The 14,394-nt window shown below is 41.0% G+C and overlaps 1 protein-coding gene across 3 annotated transcripts in view; it reads left to right on the top strand.

The window, feature by feature from the left end:
• The first annotated feature begins 691 nt into the window (after positions 1 to 691).
• The window catches only part of LOC105056261 (serine/threonine-protein kinase TOR), a 75,771-nt gene continuing 62,068 nt past the window's right edge, over positions 692 to 14,394 (top strand). For 2 of the 3 annotated variants that reach the window (XM_010938396.4, XM_073247730.1), the window contains exons 1-6: positions 692 to 823; positions 920 to 1,018; positions 10,430 to 10,768; positions 10,843 to 10,917; positions 11,441 to 11,613; positions 13,427 to 13,525. In XM_010938396.4, coding sequence (XP_010936698.1) covers positions 947 to 1,018; positions 10,430 to 10,768; positions 10,843 to 10,917; positions 11,441 to 11,613; positions 13,427 to 13,525 — 758 coding nt within the window. In that variant the 5' untranslated portion in view covers positions 692 to 823; positions 920 to 946. Of the gene's footprint in view, positions 1,019 to 10,429; positions 10,769 to 10,842; positions 10,918 to 11,440; positions 11,614 to 13,426; positions 13,526 to 14,394 lie in introns of all 3 variants that reach the window. The other variant, XM_073247729.1, reaches the window with a different exon arrangement.

Raw genomic sequence — 14,394 nt, 5'->3', positions numbered from 1 at the left:
TTTGTTACATTTTTGCTCTAATAATGAAGTGGATTGGCTTTATTGACAAGCAAAAATATCATATCTCTATTAGAGATAAACGACATACAAACCACATCGCGATTTATGTATAGTATTTTTAAAAGATATGATAGTTATTCTACAGCTATCATGCATCTCACGCTAACCCGAGCCACACTGGCAATCTTAATGCTTGATACAATGACTAAATTAGTTGTCAGTTCCACCCATGTGGCATGAAAAGATTGGTGTAATTTAATAGGATTCAAAAATTTTCTATTTGATATTTTTCTTATTTTGCATACCATAAAAGCAATACCATGCAAGAGCTAGTAAACAATCTAGGTTCTTCATTGCATTTCTTTCCCTCGATGATAAAATGAGATGCTTTACCCGCCGACGAAAATATCAAGCTTGGCCACCATCCGAGACGGACACAGCCATTCCGCCCGTATCCACCAAATATCTGCCAAGTTCTCTTGCCGTGGAAGGAATCCTCCGAAGCAAAGCAGAACTCCGTCATCACTCGTGTCATGGACTCGGCAGACCAAGTTGATTATGTTCGTCTTTGGGGAGCCAGCACCGGACCGCCTGACCCAAAGTCCATCCGAATCGATATACATACGAACCGTTAGATATTAATCGTACGGCTACGATCCCGTCTCCACATCGTTCGTCACCCCCGGGACCTCCCGCAGTTCCATTAATAAGGTGCTCTCCCCTCGTCCTTCGGAGCCCCCATTTCCCCCTCTTTCGTTCTCCGCGGAGGAGACGCTCCGCTCGTTCTTCTTCAAACTAGAGAGACGCTGTTCTCGCCGCGATGGTATCCGCCCTCTCCTCCTCCACCTATAAACCCCCTATCTCCATCGCTCCTCAACCCGTGGTCTCTGGTTCGCCCCTCCTCTCCTCTCTCTTGCAGGCATCGGACTAGAAGCTTCCGGACCCGATGAAGGCGCAGAAGCTGGCGCTCGGCATCTCTGTCGGGGAGAGCGGCGATCTCCTCTCTCGAATCGCCAAGGTAGATTCTCTCTCCCTTGATCGTTCCTGAAATGCACAGTAGGAGTTTGTAGGTGTTGTCTCATTTCTTTCCGTGGATTTGGATTTCTTGATGCATTTTGTGATCAATTCCAATGCGGGCGGCGGTGTGGTTGTGAATCTTTTATTTCTTTGGAGTGTAGATGGCTCGCGTAGTTGGGGGTTTGGTCCGTGGGATGGTCTTTAGGGTTTACGGTTCGATGATTGGAGCTCGGAATTCATCCTTCTCTAACTTTCTCGTTTTCAGTTCTCGTAGAAGCTGGGGTTCTTGATGTTTTCTTTCTGTAGTATGCAGGTCACACCATCATCTCAGCGTTCGAGGGAAAGGGAAAAAAAGGAAACAAAAAGATTATTTTTTTTAATAAAATTACTAGAGTTTTTAATGTCAGCAGAGCTACCTTCTCTTTGCCTCATCTATCTGATTGATATTTCTTTGAATCCAACAGGCCTTCTGATATGAACTGATCTAGCTCAATGGGGATTTGTGGAATTAAGGAGTAATTTGATCAGAATTCAGGAGAACTATGGAGGAGAATAGCTCTTGAGGTTCAGATCCACATCTAAAAAGGAGAGAGAGAAAGTGAGAGAGAAGAGAGAGAGAGAGATATTTCATTTTTGGCATACTTGATTCTGTTACATGATTTGCATTTTATAGTAGGCTAACCCATTCAGGTAGAAATTAAGAAATTTTAAAAAAAATAATAGCTTGCAGAAAAAATTACGCCCAGATTAGGACAACTAGTTGGTTAGCTGCTTAACCGTTTTTCCGTCAAAACTGCTTAACCTCCTTTCCGCCATTACCTCGCCTCACTTAGAGATTTCCCCACATGCTATGCTACTCTGATTTTGAGTTGTATCAATACCTCCCCCTGAGAGGACCCTTGTCCCCAAGGGTCAAAAGCTGGGTGCTGAAGCTGGATGACCGAGGCATTCTCCCATGTGGCAGCTTCAGTAGGCTTGTTTTTTCATTTTACTAACCACTGTACTGCTGCCTTATTATTCTGCTTCACCATCCTAGTGTCTAGGATAGTCTCAGGTTCTGGACCAGTAGTTTGCTGCCCTCAGTCTGGTGGAATTGTATGGCTGGCAGTGGTAGTCCCAATGTGCTTCTTAAGGAGTGAGACATGGAAAGTGTGGTGTACAGTTGATCCTGAGGGTAAAAGCAACTTGTAAGCAATAGGACCCACCTTCTCCAGCACCTTGAAAGGTCCATAATATCTAGGGCCAGTTTCTGACTACTTCTTTGTTGTACTGACATCTGCCTATATGGCTGCAGCTTCAAGTAAACCCAATCACCCACTAAGAAAATCCTTTCACTCCTATGTGTATCTGCAATCTGTTTCATTTTGTTCTGAGCAGCAGGTAGGTGGTGTTTAAGTGTTTGAATGGCCAATTCTCTGGCTTGCAAACTCCTATCAACCACTGTATTGAGTGCTTCTCCAGGGATATATGGACTGTGTAAGGGGGGTGGTTGATCATATAGAATCTCATTTGGTGTTGTCAGTGTAGCTGAATGGTAGGTGGTATTATACTACCATTTTGCTAATACCAACCACTTGAACCATTCATGGAGGTACTCAAAGCACATACACCGCAGATAGCTCGCTAGGCATCTGTTTAAGACTTCAGTTTGCCCATCACTCTATGGATGATACGAAGAGGACAAGTGTAGGTCAATTCCCTGCAATGCAAAGAGTTCTTGCCACAAACTGCTGATAAAGATTGGGTCCCTATCACTCACTATCTGTTCTGAAAACCCATGGAGTTTAAAAATATGCTCCATATAGGCTTGAGCAACAGTAAGAGCTGTGCAAAAGTGACTAAGAGCCACAAAATGTGCATACTTGTTTAGCCTATCTACCACTACCATAATCATTTTCTTCTCCGTAGAATTGGGTAACCCATCTATGAAGTCCATGGACACGCTAGTCCATACTGTTTCTAGAATTGGGAGAGGCTGTAGGAGTTCAGGATATGCTGCTGTGTCATATTTGCACTGTTAGCAAATGGAGCACCCCTGTATGAAGGATTGAACATCTCTTTTGAGCCCCTTCCAATAGAACAAGGAAGAGACCCGCTTGTAAGTGGCTTGAATCCCAAAATGCCTCCCAACTGGTGATACATGCAGCCAATTCATAATGTGAGTTTTCAATTGTCCAGCTTACCTACTACCAACTTTCTCTTCCTCATCAACTTGTCATGTTGCCAGGTGTATTTAGGGTGGCTGCTGGGATCATACTTCAATTGTTTGTCAGTTCAACTGCTGTGGAATCTTGTTGCTATGAACCTTGGATCTGTTTTAAGAGATTATTGTAGAAAGAGCCATAGTCATAATCTTAGCTCCTTGCACCCTAGAAAGGGCATCTGCCATAATGTTTTCCTTACCCTTCTTGTAGTGCACCTCATAATTGTACCCCATTAACTTGGCTAACCATTGTTGCTGGACGGGAGTTGAGATCTTCTGTTCTAGGATGTATTTTAAGCTTTGTTGTTCTATTTTGATAACAAAATGCCAGCCCATCAAGTACTGGTTTTATTTTTGTACTGCCATTACTACTGCCAAGAGCTCCTTTTCATATGTAGACAATCCCAAGTGTGATGGAACTAGGGCTTTGTTAAGGAAAGAGATGGGGTGCCTATTTTGAGTTAGAATAGCACCAATTCCCACTCCTGAAGTATTAGTTTCCATAGTAAACTCTTTAGAAAAGTTAGGCAATGCTAAAATAGGAGCGTGGTCAAAGTCACCTTAAGGGCACTGAAAGCAATAGTGGCAGAATCATTCCACACAAATGAATCCTTCTTGAGTAGCTCTGTAAGTGGTTTGGCAATGGAACCATAGTTCTTCACAAATCTCCTGTAGTACCTTGTTATTCCTAGAAAACCCCTTAATTGCTTAAGAGTGGTAGGCTGTAGCCATAGTGTGATGGCTTTGATTTTGCTAGGATCAGTGGAGACTGCCTTGCCAGATATGATATGCCCCAAATACTCTATTTCAGTCACCCCAAAGGAGCATTTACTCCTCTTAGCCATCAATGAGTGCTCCTTCAAAACCTCAAAGGTGAGCCTTAAATGCTGTAAGTGATGTTCCCATGTTGGACTGTAGACCAATATGTCATCAAAAAAATATCAAAAAGAAATCTCTTAAGGTATTTTTTGAAAGCTGCATTCATCACCCTTTGAAAAATGGAGGGTGCATTGGTTAACCCAAAGGGCATGACCAAAAATTCAAAGTGGCCCGCATGAGTCTTAAATGCTGTCTTATGCACATCTGTGGGGTCCATTCTAATCTATGGTACCCACTTCTCAAATCTATCTTGGAGAAAAATTATACTCCATGAAGCTCATCCATAAGTTCCTCAACAATAGGAATTGAGAACTTATCTTTGAGTGTATTCTTATTGAGCTTTCTGTAATCTATAGACATCCTCCAGCTCCCATCTTTTTTCTTCACCAAAACCACATGAGAGGCATATGAGCTGTTGCTGTGTTGTATTAGCCCTGAATCTAGCAGCTCTTGAGTCAGCTTTTCAATGATATCTTTGTGCATAAGAGAGTACCTGTAAGGCCTGATGTTAACTGGATTAGATCTTTCCTTGATGGGAATTTTGTGGTCGTGCTCTGGCCTAAAGGGAGGGAGGGCCCTTGGCTCATTAAACAGATCCCCAAATTCTTGCAACAACTCTAGCAGCCCTTCATTAGAACCCCCTTCATCTTGAATGGCTGTGATGCTGAAGGATTCTGTCCCTGTTGGCCTTTGGACCATCTGCATAGAGCATAGGTACACTGTAGTAATGGCTGGAGTTTTCAATAATAACTGATTGAACTGTTTGCCAGTAGTTAATTTCAGCTTGGGCTGAGCTCTTTTAAGAACATGCCTTTTCCTATTGTATATAAACTCCATATGTAACTTCTGGAAGTCCATTTCAATTTTACCCAATAATGACAACCACTGCACTCCAACCACCATATCACAACCTCTTAAGGGTAGCAAAATCACATCTGTCTCAAAAGTGATGTTTTGCAGTCTCCATATGAACCCTTTGCAAGTATGGCTGCTTGACATCTTGTTACCATCAGCTATAGTGATGTACATGGGGTCAGTTTGAGTGATCTGGCACCCCAACTTCTTGGCAGTGTTGAGGTCTAGAAAATTATTGGTTGCACCAGTATCTATGAGGATGTGTAAGGATTTTTGAGCATGATATCTTGTGATTCTGAGGGTCTGAAGGGAACTGTAATGCGTGCATTGAGATTACAGGTTCTGTAACACTTTCTCCTCCTACCTGTTCTTCTTCTACCACTGGTTCCTCCACCACCTCAGTAGGGACTTCAATGAGGAAGAACTAGCTTTTATCACCCCTGCCCTTACATTTATGGTCCAATTGGTTGGGCTCATCACAATAGAAATATAGCCGTTTGCTTCTTTTCTCATCAATTTCAGCTTTAGTCAGGGATCTTTTGGCTTTATCAAAGGTTGGGGGTCTATTTTGTGGAGCTATTGTATTTGAGTTTTGGTTAAGGAGGGGTGGGGGCCTTTTTGTGGTGCTAGGTGTAAATGAAGAGTTGTGGATCAATGCAGGGCTTCTGGTGGTGGGGTTTTTTAGTCTTTTGGCTTGTGAATCCAGGACTGCCTCTTGTAGTTTGGCCAAACACATGGTCTGTTGTAAGATTTTGGGTTGGAATAATGTAACTGATAAGCTAATGTCGTCCCTGAGCCCACTGAGGAAACAACTTATATTATAGTTTTCAGGCATGTCAAGTTTAGACAGCAAATCATTAAATACATTCTGATACTCTTGCACATTGCCAGTTTGCCTCAATTGCACAAGCCCAGCCAGAAGATCCTCAAACACCTTATCAAACCTATTAATACAAGCTAACACAAAACTCTTCTAGCTAACCCCCTTGCCATAGACCTTCTCAAAATTCTTATACCACCTCAAGCCCTTTCCATCCATGTTAATGGAGGCAAAATGAACCCAGGATTCTTTAGGAATCCTGTCTAGTATAAAGCATTGCTCCATCCTCTAGATCCAGTCCTCAGCTCTAACTCCAGTGAAGACTGGAAAATCAATTTTGGCCATCCTAATAGGGCCCTGATGATGATAATGTGTTTGAACCAAATGAGGGGATGTATAAGCCATATTAGGGGGTACTCGAATAGGATTCATCATAGGGGGTGAATTAGTCACCACAGGATTGGGTAGATTAGCTTGATTTGAAACAGAAGTAGCAGAATTAACGACACTGTTCGGATTTTGTGCAGCATAACCGATAACCAGCTCTCTTAGTTCAAATATTACCTGGTTTTGAGCAGTAATTGCTTGCTCTTGCTTCTGTATGTATGATTGTAACATATTTTCAACGAGAGCTTGTTGTTGTGAACTGATTTACCCTGTTGCTTGTTTCACCGCCTCTTCAATCATCTCATAGTATCACCAGATCGCAATTCAGGAGCCATGGTTGCTGAATTTCTACTTTACCAGGCCGAGAATCGATTGTGCTCTGATACCAATGATATGAACTGATCTAGCTCAATGGAGATTTGTGGAATTAAGGAGTAATTTGATCAGAATTCAGGGGAACTATGGAGGAGAATAGCTCTTGAGGTTCAGATCCAGATCTAAAAATGAAAGAGAGAAAGTGAGAGAGAGAAAGAGAGATATATATTTCATTTCTGGCTTACCTGATTCTATTACATGGTTTGCATTTTATGGTAGGCTAGCCCATTTAGGTAGAAATTAAGAAATTAAAAAAAAAATAATAGCTTGTAGAAAAAATTACGCTCAGATCAGGACAACTAGTTGGTTAGCTGCTTAACCGTTTTTCCTGTGAAAACTGCTTTACCTCCTTCCCGCCAATTACCCTGCCTCACTTGAGATTTCTCCACATGCTATGCTACTCTGATTTTGAGTTGTATCACCTTTGTACCCATTTTCACTAGTTTTCTGCTGTAGAAGCAGCTTCTTTTTTGGATTTCGTGACTAATTCCAATGTGGGCATGGTGTTTGTGAATCACTGATTGTTCGTATGCTTGTGTTTAGCATTTGAGATGATTGTTAGGGTTTATAATGTGATGGTCCGAGCTCTAAATTCTGACCTAAACTTCTTTATGGAGGAGGCACAATTTTTTTTTTTTTGAAATGGGATTTGCAGTTCTCAGAGTAGCTGGGATTATCGATTCTTTTCTTTCTGCATTATAGGCTAGGTCACCATGTCTGCCTGTGAGCAGAAGAATAAAAGAAAAAACAGAGAATTCTGATTTCCTCATCTAAGTTAGCTAGGTTGCTTATCTTTATGTTAAAGAGTCTAGCGTTCTTTGGGTGTATAAGGCATGATAGCAATGCCTGTGGATAGCTTCTTTTGGATAATTTATTGCTGAAGTTAGGTTCTACAGTTAAGATACTGGGGCTTAAGGAGAGGAACTTACCATGCATTGAAAAGCACTAGTTCTTTTAGGCGAATTGACAGCTGGCGTTGAATGTTTCTGGTTTTGTTAATTGTCAGTTTTATTAATGATACATGGCATGAGATTTAAATTCTAAATTTGGTTTCTGTTAACACTGATCTGGAAAGAAGTTAACTCTAAGCTATATACATGAAATGGTCTACATGAAAAGAGGGCAATCCTTTTCTGAAGATTTGATATTTCATCCAAAATAAATTATTTTATCCAGATATTGCATCCAAATGAAACAAAATGAAGGTGCAAAACAATATTTAGTTAGTAATTTTGGTAATACTTTGACTAACATTTTGAGTTGAATGGAGTGTTTGTATTACTAATGACATGTTTTTGAAGGTTCTCAAAACCATCCTGAATCGGACTGGTGGGGAACCGGGGTGGTTCTGGCATAGAAAGCAGCACATGTTGGCACCGAGGGAGAGAGAAAAAGAGAGGAAGAGAGAGAGGAGAGGGAGAGAGAGCAAACGCTGTCGGAGGCTGGCGGTGGCCCGCTGTGGCCGTCGGAGGGCCGTGGAAGTCTTCGTAGCTCGATTATTGTCTGATAGGGTTTTTAAATGAGGGAGAAAGAGAGAGAGGGGGGCGACGCATTGGAGGAAAGTGCAGCTGGCAGAGGGGCCGTTGGGGCCACTAGGCCACGGAAACTGTGGGGGCGGAGCCGCGACCGTGGAACAGGAGCTACTGCCCCTATTCCTTCATTGCCTTTTTTTTAAAAGGATGATGAATAGTGAAGCAGGCACTCGATTTGTCAGTTTCACTTAAGTCCTAGTTCCTTCATTATTTTTTTTTTTTAAAAGATGATAAACAGTGAAGTTGGCACTCGATTTGTCGGTATCACTTAAGTGAAACCGACAAATCCAATGCCGGCTTCACTTTTTTTGACTTTTTTTAAAAAAAATTAAAAATAGTGAAGCTAGCAATGGTTTGCTGGCTAACCAATTGTCGGCTTGATGTTGTTTCGGATTTTTTAAAAAAATACCATGTTGCTTCTGTTTTACGCCCGTGGCACCGCGCACGTGGACTGCGCCGTCCGGCGGCTTCTCTGATGGCTTTCCCTCCTTTTCTTTCTTCCCCCCTCCCTCTCCCTCAATTTCTCTCTCTTTCTCTCTTTTCCTCCTCCTGGTTTGCTTCCTGTCCCTATGTTAGTTCTTGCTGGTCCAGTATGGACTCGTACCGTTAGTCGGCCGGCATGGATTCTGGTATCGAGTCTGCGAACTTTGGTTTTCAGTATTGGTCTAAGAAACCCTAGGAAGTAAACCAATTCATATATTCAAGAAGGGAAATGAACCTGATCTGTATAGAAGTCGAAAATACGAACCCATGAAACCCAGAAAAGGAATCCTTCATAGGAGAGCTGTGATAATGAGGCAGCAATTGATGAATCAAAACTGGAAGACTCTTAGAGATATCAGTTGGATATGACATCTGTATAAGACCATGCAAATGCTTGTTTACCAATTCAAGGTATTCTTACTTTGGAACTATACTGTTTTTACATGTCATTATTCTGTGTCATACTTAAGCATCTCTCATTATTCTAATATCTTAGTTTTCTTTATATATGCTCTGTTTTTTTTTAACTATTGTCATGATCAAGGTTTCCTATACCGGTACCGATGGCCGGATCGGCCGGCCGGCGGTACGATACGGCACGTCTCCATTCCGTTCCGAACCGAGGCGAACCGACGAAGGAAACCGGAAAAGAAAAAGAGAGAAAGAGAGAGAAATAGAGAGAGAGCGGGAAGGAGAAAGAAAAAGAGGGAGGGGAATCCGCCGGAGACCCTCCGACGGACAGCCGTGGCCGTCGGGCGGCGGAACGGCCTCCCGCGGCTCCGCGAGGGGAGCAGGGGCGATCCGCCCCTGTTTCTCGATTTTTTTTTAAAAAAAATTTTTCAAAATGAAGTCGGCAAGTGGTTTGCCGACTTAATTAAGTGAAGTCGGCAAACCACTTGCCGACTTCATTTTGAAAAAGCTTTTTAAAAAAAAAAATTCGAGAAACAGGGGCGATTCGCCCCTGTTCCCCGTGCGGAGCCGCGGGAGGCCGTTCCGCCGCCCGACGGCCACGGCTGCCCACCGGAGGGCCTCCGGCGGCCCCTCCGGCGGATCCCCTTCCTTCTTTTTCTTCCTTCCTCCCTCTCTCTCTCTATTTCTCTCTCTTCCTCTCTTTTTCTTCCCGGCAACGGCATGTACCGTTTTGCATGCCGGAACCGTCTCGGTTCCCCGTCGGGACGGTTCGGCACGCCCCGTACCGGGCGGTTCGGCCTGATATGGCAAACTCTGGTCATGATCTTATCAAATTATCCAAATCCGAAAATTTTGCATCAGTTTCTTGTTATTTGGTTGGAACTAGCCAAAACTTCTATAATAAGCACCAGATTAATCAAAGCATCTGGGTTATGGATCCCAAACTGAAAACCATCACTGGTCTGAACTTGAATTCTTAATGTATGCTAGTATTTTTTGTCTTTTAATGGGACGTATTTTTGTCATAGGGGGTAGATGCAGCATTTGACATGACCAAACGGTAGGAAATTCATAAAGCTCATTTTAAGTGCGGATGAAACAACCAATTAGGTTTGATTGTGGCTATAGTTCAAGCATCACTGTAGTTTAATTTGCACGTAGCTTCATTATTCTGAGTCCTAGTGATGAATTCTGCTTTCAAACTCTAGTTTGTTCATTAATCTTGCTGATAGTTGTAATATATTTTTTGTTATACCTTTTCTTTTTAAAGAATATTCAAATGTGCTGACATTTCTAATGTTTCTTAGAAACTGTATTAAAAATGCTAATCTGGTGATGGCATAAAATAGCTAATATCTATTATGGTGTAGAGCTCACTATCTTCACTCAGTTTACTTGAGATATCTATCATCTGATTTCAGTTTAAAGTTTTTATTCTTCACTTCTAATTTCACTGATTCTGTGCAGGATGGTGGTGCCTCCGCTTTAAAGAAACATGTTGAAGAGGGGGCTCGTGAGCTTACTGGAGAAGCTTTTTCTCGTTTCATGGATCAGCTGTATGATCGAATATCTGCTCTTCTAGAAAGCAATGATGTTACAGAAAATTTGGGGGCCCTACGGGCCATAGATGAATTAATTGATATACCCTTGGGGGAAAGTGCATTCAAGGTTTCAAAATTTTCAAGTTATTTGCGGACTACTTTTGACGTAAAGCGTGATCGTGAGATCTTAATTCTTGCGAGTAGGGTACTAGGTCATCTTGCCAGAGCTGGAGGTGCAATGACTGCTGATGAAGTAGAGCGGCAGGTTCATTTCTTCTTTCCTCAGATTTGTGAATGTCACCTTAGATGAGCTTAATGGGATTTTCTTATCCTTTTCAGATAAAAACTGCTTTGGATTGGCTCCGTGGGGAAAGAATAGAGTACCGTCGTTTTGCAGCTGTCCTTATTCTGAAAGTAATTCCAAATCTTTTCCCACTAATATTGTTTATTTTTGGAATTGTTGTTTTGCCAGGTTGCTGAACAGTTTTTTGTTGTATTGGTATTTTATCTGAATTTTTTTTTTCTATTGTCTTCCTCAGTTTAGTGCATACATTTTCTTATATAAAATTTCTTCCTTATGGAGTTCATTGTTTTTATGTGCCAACATTCTATTTATTATGCTTAAAATATATAAGTTTGCAATTTGATATCTGAAATTGACTTTGCAGTTGCAAATATAGGGAAAAAGGGAATACTATTCTTGGGTAAAGCATCGGCTGTACCCATTTGTAGTTAAAAAGTTTATCCCTGATAAATTTATTGCAGGGATTCTCACAAAAGTTTCAGTTCTCTTCTTCACTGACAAATATATTTTTTGATGTTTATTTGTAGGATTAAAATGAAGTCAATAACCCCTTTTCTTCAGATATTATCTGGTTTCGAGAGACATATTATGTGCTTAATGTGATATTGAACATCTTCTCTTCTTTTCTTATAGGAAATGGCTGAAAATGCATCTACTGTCTTCAATGTTCATGTACCCGAATTTGTGGATGCCATATGGGTTGCATTGAGGGACCCCACATCGGATGTTAGGGAGCGGGCTGTGGAAGCTCTGCGGGCTTGCCTTTGTGTCATTGAGAAGCGCGAGACACGTTGGCGGGTGCAATGGTTAGTTTACTATGTTTTACCATGCAAGGTTATGGCTTTGTTTAACACTCTGTCAACATCAAATTGTACTTAAATTTTGTTATTTCATTGTTATTGTTTCTTCTCAGTGCAATGGACGGAAGATAGTCCAATGTGTATTATATGTGCTCCGTTGTCTTTCATGTAACCTCACTTTCTATGGTTGGTTTCTGTGATGGAGATGCATAATGTTAGACTCATTGTTCACCATTTCGGTATATCTGACCCTGTAACGGGAAAATCCTATGATAGTGTTGGTTTGCGGTTAGATATGGTACAATAGTATCGGTACGGCATATCGGTATGGTATGGTACACCTCGCACTGCCTGGTATGGAGCAATACAGCAAACCATGATTAGATTGTTGGTTATCTGCAAGATAGATGCGACAATGGTGCATAGGCCATTATCACAACCATCCTTATGAAGGCATATTTGATCTGCATTGGCGAAGTAATCATACTGTTGGTCCAGTGGCATGAAACCCTTTAATACATGCTGTGTCTCCTCAAAGATAGTGTCTAAAGCTCAGTCATAGGCATGAATATGTTGCATCTCTGTGAATATGGTGTATTTGTGATGAGGGCACAGCCCTATAAGCTTGCTGATGTGATTATGTTTCAGTTCTGTGCTCCAGCACATATGATTGCATATAAATGTGCAAGGTTGATTTCTATGCAATGTTTCAAATCTCGTAGTGCAGTCCCATACTGTTCACCTACCGTTACAGTATAAGATGCAGTGTGCCCCTTGTATCTACTCATGGTTCACCGAACAGGAAAGCACCCCTATTTCAATATGGTACACAAGATATGGGGTTGATATGGTATGATATGTTCAGGATTTGGAACTTTTTATGTCTCTATACAACTGCCTTCTCATGCTTGCTATTTCACACTCAACCAACAATCTTTTTTCACGTCTTTATGGGTTCACTCCATGGATTAATCTTTTCTCAAAGCTTTTGTATAGAGACATAAAAAAGTTCCAAATCCTGTTCACCTACCGTTACAGTGTAAGATGCAGTATGACCCTTGTATCTACTCATGGTTCACCGAACAGGAAAGCACCCCTATTTCAATATGGTACACAAGATATGGGGTTGATATGGTATGATATGGTCAGGATTTGGAACTTTTTTATGTCTCTATACAACTGCCTTCTCATGCTTGCTATTTCACACTCAACCAACAAGCTTTTTTCACATCTTTATGGGTTCACTCCATGGATTAATCTTTTCTCAAAGCGTAACTCTTCTTTATGATTTGCTTTCAACCTGAGGCCAACCTGCTTGAGCGGTGCCCAATTCCAATGAAGGAACCTGCTTGGCTTGATGGTTAAGTTGGTATTACTATCTGATTTCTTGTATTTGTTTTACTCTCCACTGACAAGCCTTTACTATATCTTTTTCGGTTTGCTTTATGTATTGATGAATAAGCAGTTGATGGGTAGAAATCCTACTTAAATAAGTAAGTAGTTTGAGCTCATGCAACCAAGGAAATCCTCCAAGGTTGGAGCTAAGAGTCTGGGAGAAGAAAAGGCCAGGTTCAATTAGGGGAATGACATTTCTTTTTAGGAACCAGTTAATAGATATCAAACTAAACGTACAATGCCGAGCCATTTGTTGATACAGTATGGACCGAGAGATTTATTTTTGTGCTTTCCTTTCCTATCTCTTATTGTTCATTGTAATATTTAAGGTCAGAACTTTTTCTCACATCACTAATTTTTATATATTTTTATCAAATTATGCTTCTCTTTGATGTGCTTACTTATATCCTGTAACTGTCATCAGGTATTACCGTATGTGTGAAGCTGCACAAGTTGGACTTGGTAAAAATGCTTCTGTACATAGTATCCATGGCTCATTACTTGCGGTTGGAGAGCTATTGAGGTACCTTGGGTTTTCATCAAGCTTACTATATTTATGTTAACTGGGCTAGTTTTTGCTTATTGCATTCTGGCCTATATTGAAACCTTATTGTTTCATTCAAACCAAAAAAAAAAAAAGGAACCTTATTGTTTCTATTGGAGCATTTATGATGATGAGGATAGCTTGGACCATGGTAGATTGGGTGATGCAGTATATGAGAGTTGAGGCCATTCCTATTGTCATTCCTATCTATTGCATTATGGTTTTTTAGCCTGTACTTTTAACCTAAAACACATTGTTGAAGTTGCTTCTTATGTTGTGACATACACATTTAATGAATTACATTATGGATAATTGGATTATTTGGATTGCGATATTTGGTTAATTATGTCAGCAAAACAACACTGGCATGTTGTTGGCCATGCATGGGAAACTTAGTACCTTCATAGGGAGAGAATTCTGAATTTCAGTGGTGCAAAGCTGAAATGTTCTTTTCTATGAGGTCCTCTTGCTGCTTTCTGCCTTTGATGGCAGATTTGGTGATGATTGAAAAAGAATTTTTCAATCCATGAATCCCTCAAAATATGCATGCCTTAATTACACAGTCATTCTTCAAGATTCTTCTTACTGAATTTTGCCAGGATGGCTGTATATGTTAATAAAAAGTATACTGTCTGATCAATAGTAGGATGATTGACCATCTGTTACTTCATGATGTTAGTATCGGGGCAGTTTGGATTTGCTCTTTGGAGATCTCATGTGTCAAAATTTGACATGCATTAGCATAGATTCTTAGCTGGCTCTTTGCCTTTGCAACCTCAAGCATCAAAAGGATTGGAAGGCTCTGCAACATGCAAATTGGTGCAAAATAAGGAAATGAAGCAAAAGCG

Source organism: Elaeis guineensis, chromosome 13 (genome assembly GCF_000442705.2).
Source record: "Elaeis guineensis isolate ETL-2024a chromosome 13, EG11, whole genome shotgun sequence".
In the NCBI taxonomy this organism is placed as follows: Eukaryota; Viridiplantae; Streptophyta; class Magnoliopsida; order Arecales; family Arecaceae; genus Elaeis; species Elaeis guineensis.
Note: the sequence above shows the minus strand (reverse complement) of the source record. Positions and strands in the feature narration are given on the sequence as shown.